The 6,061-nt window shown below is 51.1% G+C and overlaps 1 protein-coding gene across 1 annotated transcript; it reads right to left on the bottom strand.

Moving 5' to 3' along the window:
- Window positions 1–3,004: 3,004 nt before the first annotated feature.
- LOC100903928 (cuticle protein 10.9) lies at window positions 3,005–3,676 on the bottom strand. Its single transcript, XM_003740507.2, has 2 exons — window positions 3,553–3,676; window positions 3,005–3,364 (listed from the first exon to the last, which is right to left on the bottom strand). The coding sequence occupies exons 1-2, from the start codon at window positions 3,674–3,676 to the stop codon at window positions 3,018–3,020; spliced, it is 471 nt and encodes a 156-aa protein (XP_003740555.1). The 3' UTR covers window positions 3,005–3,017.
- Window positions 3,677–6,061: the final 2,385 nt, after the last annotated feature.

The following is a 6,061-nucleotide window of genomic DNA, read 5'->3' as shown; positions in this document are numbered from 1 at the left end:
CAACATTTTGTTTTGGATCGAAAATCCGACGTGTTGTGTAATCCACCCTTTAAACAAAATGCTCTCGAATCTAAGTCTTCCATTCTCCTGTAATCCTCCCCGAGCCTCGTCGCTTGCCTGAGTGGCACCCTGGCAAGCGGGCAGGCGGCTGGTTGAGTGCCAGGCGCGAAGTACATTACAAACTCGAATGAGTGCGATAAGTACACAGCTGCCGATACTCTCTGAGACCAAATCGAGTTACCTGGCATCCTCATTCAACCCCTCCGCTGTGCGATCATCGCGGCTGTTTCTCGCTGCTGATCCTACCGCACGGACTCCGGAGTCCACGGTTTGGCAAGAAAGCAGGCAGGTGTGCCGCAGTGGATATCTGGACCAGAAGGTCAGCTGGCAAAGCCTCGTCAACATCTGCCACAGGCCTAGCAGCTGCCGCAAAAAGACTACAGCTGCGCATTGGTCTTAACGTGGGTAGTCGATATCCATGCAAGCCATGCGCGCGGTGCCCGTCGACCCCGCCCCGCGAGGACTGTTGCTGAGCTTCGATAATGAAAAATATTCCCAACGTTCGAATGTTCGCCGGCTTTTGACACTCGACTCGGAGCGATGATTCGTGGGCTCTCGCGTCTCTAACCTATACGACGTTCGGAGAGCATCGAACGTCGTCGAATTTTCTTACTCAATAGATCGGTCAGAGACATAAACACAGATGGAATTCGAATCGGATCGCGCATGTGGTCCGTCCACATCCAACGAAACATGTAGGAAACAAATTTTGTCGGCCCTAAGAACTCTTGGAAGAAAACTACCTAGCACTCATAGAACCGAGTTCGCGAGGGGAGGAGATCCTTAAAAAATCAACGTGGAGTAGAAGGTTTGAGGAAGAAAAATTCCAGCTCTAAAAACTCCCAGGAGCGGATCGTCTGCGAATCGGGGAAACTACGCGTGAAACTTTCCTCGAGCTGTTGGCTCGTTGAAATAGACTGTCATTCAACGCATTCTTTCCATTGTTAGTTCTCCCCCCGTTCAGTGGAAATCGCCCGAGACGAGCAGAGCGCAAGACAAGGTTTAGCGAACTCATTCTGAAATATCTCATTCAAGCTCTGGATACTTGATTCGAGCACGGTCACGAGTTCGGACGAGTTGCTCCTTGTCGCCTGTCGAATGGACGTCTTGGGTCTCCTCCTACTTTTCCTCTCCTTCCTGACCACTGTTGAGTCGGGCCTCGGGTATTTATAGAGACGGACGACGAACGTGTCATCTGGCACTGGCTGTCTCCCGGAGGAGCCCAATGCCGGTTTGTTCGTCGAGTCTGGCCATCCACCGCTTATCGATTTCTCCCTGCGCCGAAACTTTTCTCACGCAGATCTCCGATTATTCCCTGCGACTCGGCGCTCCGCAAAAAAACGAGGAGCCGGGTTCGTTTGAAGAAAGCTCGCGTACGCACATGGACGTATGAGGTCTGGATTGCTTTCTGGAGCCCACCTCAGGATAGGACCGAGGGAGGTCCACGATGCGAGTCTCGATGGAATCCGTGCCGAAATCACGGAGTGAGGGGACGGTCAGCCCTCCTGACAACGTTCGGTGGCCAACACCGGCAAAGGAAAGAGACAGGAAAAGAAACACCGGATGGTGCTCTATGAATGTGCGCGACTGTGTCTGCGGCCAATACTATGCTGCGGGCAGCATGAGTTCGTGGTGCTGGTAGGGTAAATATAGAGCAGTCGTCATCATCGACGAGATGTGCATCCCTCGAGCGGCAGCGCTTGTAGCGGCCGGACAGATGGCCTGGAACCCAGACGAGATGCTGGGAAGCGCGCCAGCATCCATCCCACAATTCGCAACCGCCCGCCCGTCCGTCCGTCAGCCCGCCGGCCGCTCAGCAAGCCTGCCTGCCGCCCGTCCGTCCGCCCGAACGGAAGAGAGCCTATGGGAACCAGTGCACGGACAGAAGGAACGAACTCACGGGCTGCGGCAAACGTACGAAAAGGAAATTGCTTCTCAAGTAGAGACGACGACAGCAGCGGCATCAGCTACGGGGACCGGCAACTAAACAGTGGGACGAACGCTGGCGAGGGTGGGCGCCCCGACCAAGCGACTGTTTGCATTGCGGGGTGTAACAAGATCAGGGAACTTGCTGCGTGCGCGCTCGCGCAACGGGTTATTAATGTGGAAAAAAAAAGATGGAGAGCAAGACACGACCGAACATGTGCGGGCAGGCGGAATGGGGACGGACGGGCGCGCCAACGGATGGACGGGCAGGCGAACTTCGCGCAGGAAGATGAGACAGGATAAGCTTCCATTATACAGCAGTGGTGTCCGAGCCACAACAGCCGGCCGCAGAACTTTTTCTCGAAATTCCTTCCCCCGTTCGGCCGCTCGAGCGCCCAGCCGCTCGGCCGATGGGAAATTCGCAGAGTCGACGTCTGGACTCACCTGGCCTTTTTCTCACAAGAGGGAATTCTTCAAACGAACATACCACTGTCCGCGGAATTATTATGAGCCTAACATTCGCCAGGAGGAGAAAAAAACTGATGACTAGTAACTAGTGACTGAAAAACTCGACTTCGTCGACTGTGCTGAGAGGGTGACATATCACTTGGGAGAGTATTCAAGCTAGAAAAGTCGACGGCTACCAGAAACGGATTTGGCAGAAGTATGGGGACTCCCGAACTCCGCTCCAACTGAAATTCGAGAGAGATGATAGAGGACGAAGCGCTGAAATAAATCGATTGCATAAGGAAGAAAATTTATTCGGGCCGGGAATTGTGGCGAGTACCAGGATAGGGGAAATATTGACAGAGGGAAGCGCTTGAGTAAACCAGGAACTTCTCAAGAGGGGGGAACACGATAAAATATTTGGCACCGAGGGCGAAGAGTTCAGCGATATACGCTGGAAGGCTGATGAAAAGCAATAAATATTTGTGGGAACGATAGTTCCCATCGCGCCTTTCCACATGCCTGCGTAGGTAAACAGTTAACGACACCTGCAGTCAAGAGGGAAGTGTTTGCTAACAACGTGCTTAGGCTCTCCTCTTGTAGAAAGCGCCTCGTACGGGACGGAGGGCGGCGAAACCTTGAGCGGCCGGGGCAGGAAGATATACGGGAGCAGCGAAAGTGGAACGAGCTTTCAATCGTTGAGATTCGAAAGCAAAGGCGGCCTCGGGTCCTGTGGGAGCGGACGATTGAATCGTAACATCGGCAGGGTTCTTGGATTCGGTTCCGAGTTCGTTGGTGACGACGTCAGCGTGGAAGCCGGTCTCGTCCGCGTAATAGCTCACGGTTCTCTGTCGACCGTCGGCGAGCGAGATCGTGTATTTTCCGGTGACGCGTCCAGTGCCGTCAGAGCTTTCCTCCGCGGAAGAAGATCCTGGCGGGAGAGGGAGCCAAATGAGGAAGAAACGTAACGTCCAATGGGAAACCGAGGATCCACGCTCAAACTCTAGTTCGAACTCGGAGCACTGATTTTCCACGGAAGACACGAATTCTGAGATGAAGCTGAATGCTGAATTTCCATTCCGTTGATTCTCTCAGTCAGTCAGAGACGTCGGTCCTTACCTTCCACATCTTGAGTAGAGTATCCGTACGTGTAGGGTGTGGGGGGTCCGTAAACTTCAGGTTGAGCGTATTTCTGCGCGGACACAGACGCCACAAGAAGGAGCACGGCAGCGAGACAACGCATCTTGTTATTCTTTGACGCAGCGACCCAAAGTTCTGTAAATGCCTCCATTGTTCGAAGCTTATATACCCTCTCAGCGGTCGGATGACCATCGGGGGCATCCGGATCGGAAAGAGAAGCTTATTACGACTTGGCTAGCGAACACCTCCAACGTTTCCATGAACTCTGTCCAAATTCTCTACGACGCGTTCGGCGTAATAATGTCCAACTGGAATCTTAAGGAGCATGCTCTTATTGACAGAGCCTTGTCATCTTGTTGTGATTGACTTCGGGCCGCTCGAATGGGGTGAAGCGACGAGCATCGATCCTTGAAACAGGGAGAGGTTCAATGGTTTCGTTTCGTTCGTCGATATTTCCCGCCAGAGACTAAAATCAATTTTGATCTTAGCTAGGAACGAGAAGGCTATAGTTAGAGCTCAAGGTTCGCGCTCGGGAGAAATGGGATAAATCAAAAATACGACGCTCTCGGTTGTTGCTCCCGGGGCGACTGATTCGGAAATGATATTGAGGGGGTTTTTCACCGCTTGTTGCGTGTGCCATGTTTTCTCAACGATTACACAGCTCGACAAAAAAAAACTTTTTTCGCGTTACAAAGAAAGTGAAAGCTATTTCGGGGTAAACCGGGGGCGCTGAATCCGAATTTCTTAACAGATTTCCTCCATCAGGTCCAGTTTTTCCGAAATTCCACTTTTTCGATTTTTTGCCATTTTTCGTCTTTAAAAAATTCTAGCTCCGCCCCTGAGTGGACTAGATCGATGAAACTTTGGTGGCGGATAGAGCTCGGTTGGGGCTATACCTGGCCGAGTTTTGGTGCGATTCGTAGCAGTGGTCTCTGAGCTAGAGCCATCGGAAACTAAAAAAAGAAGAAAAAAGTGGGAGAGGGACCTCTTAGAAAGCACTTGACGGAAAAACTAGGACCGTTGAAGCGGTCTGACCTCGACAATTCGATAGAGGAGGCTTTTACGAGCATTTTGAGACCAAGCAGAGCAAAATCGGTCGATCCATTCAGTTTTTATTCGCAAAAAACATTGAAAATTTGAAAACGCCTAAAAGTCGGAATTCGTCTGTTCCGGCTTTTAAGCAGAAGCTTCGACCGTTGGGCCGTTGGAATCTTCCGTAAAATCAGCGAGGTCGATCAATCCGCATCAAATCGAGCCGTCAGCGATTGTCTGGAATGTGGTCGATCAGGGGCTTCCCTCATGAGGTTCCAGCAATAGTCTGCCATCATAGACTCATCCCACCTCCCTTGGTATCGCTCCTCCATGGTGCTGATGTCTTGATGGAACCTTTCGCCTTGCTCGTCGCTCATTGACCCTAAATTCTCAGGGAATAGATCAAGGTGGGCGTGGAGATAATGAACCTTGATACTCATTCTACATCCGAGAATGCGGAAGCTTTCTACAAGTCTCTGCACCAACTCCACGTAGTTGGAAGCTCTCGTGTTCCCCAAGAAGTTCGTGGCGACTGAGACGAAGGATTCCCAGGCGGCGGCTTCCTCCGGGTTGATCGATTCGATGAAGTTTGGGTCCTTCATGAGTCGCCGGATCTGCGGCCCGTTGAGCACTCCCGCTAGCAGTTTCTGTCTGCTCACGGGACGGAGCTTCTGGGCTACGTATTCGAAAGCTTAAAAGTCGGCACAGACGAATTCCGACTTTTAAGCGTTTTGAAATTTTCAATGTTTTTGCGAATAAAAAACTGAACGGACCGACCGATTTTGCTCTGCTTGGTCTCAAAATGCTCGTAAAAGCCTCCTCTATCGAATTGTCGAGGTCAGACCGCTTCAAAGGTCCTAGTTTTTCCGTCAAGTGCGTTTTAAGAGGTCCCTCTCCCACTTTTTTCTTATTTTTTTTTGTTTCCGATGGCTCTAGCTCAGAGACCACTGCGACGAATTGCACCAAAACTCGGCCAGGTGTAGCCCCAACCGAGGTCTATCCGCCACCAAAGTTTCATCGATCTAGTCCACTCAGGGGCGGAGCTAGAATTTTTTGAAGACGAAAAATGGCAAAAAATCGAAAAATTGAAATTTCGGAAAAACTAGACCTGATGGAGAAAAACTGTTATGAAATTCGGATTCAGCGCCCCCGGTCTACCCCGAAATAGCTATCACTTTCTTTGTAACGATTTGGCTGTCGAGCTGTGTTATTGAGGTCCCTTGAAGACCAGCTGAGGCTGCAGCAGGAGCTGACCACAGAAAAGAGCTTAGGGAACTTTGTGGCATGCGAACATTTTCCGGTTACTATATCGAGACGATACGACTTCAGCGGGAACAAATTAAGCACAGAACGACCACCGATAGCCGCACAAGATGCACGAATCGACCGAATGGAAGTCATCGCAGAAAATGATATTTCTTTTTCCTCAGAAGTCCTCGCAGAAAATTATTCGAAG

This window comes from Galendromus occidentalis, unplaced genomic scaffold, assembly GCF_000255335.2.
Source record: "Galendromus occidentalis unplaced genomic scaffold, Mocc_1.1 scf7180000076951, whole genome shotgun sequence".
Classification (NCBI taxonomy): Eukaryota; Metazoa; Arthropoda; class Arachnida; order Mesostigmata; family Phytoseiidae; genus Galendromus; species Galendromus occidentalis.
This window is presented reverse-complemented; position numbering and strand designations above follow the sequence as displayed.

What these genes read in the sequence shown, in the direction of transcription:
- LOC100903928 (XM_003740507.2), bottom strand. Translation starts at nt 3,676, where the DNA reads ATGCGTTGTCTCGCTGCCGTGCTCCTTCTTGTGGCGTCTGTGTCCGCG. An exon ending in CTCTACTCAAGATGTGGAAG is followed by an intron (nt 3,365 to 3,552) that starts GTAAGGACCGAC and finishes CTCTCCCGCCAG; the next exon opens with GATCTTCTTCCGCGGAGGAA.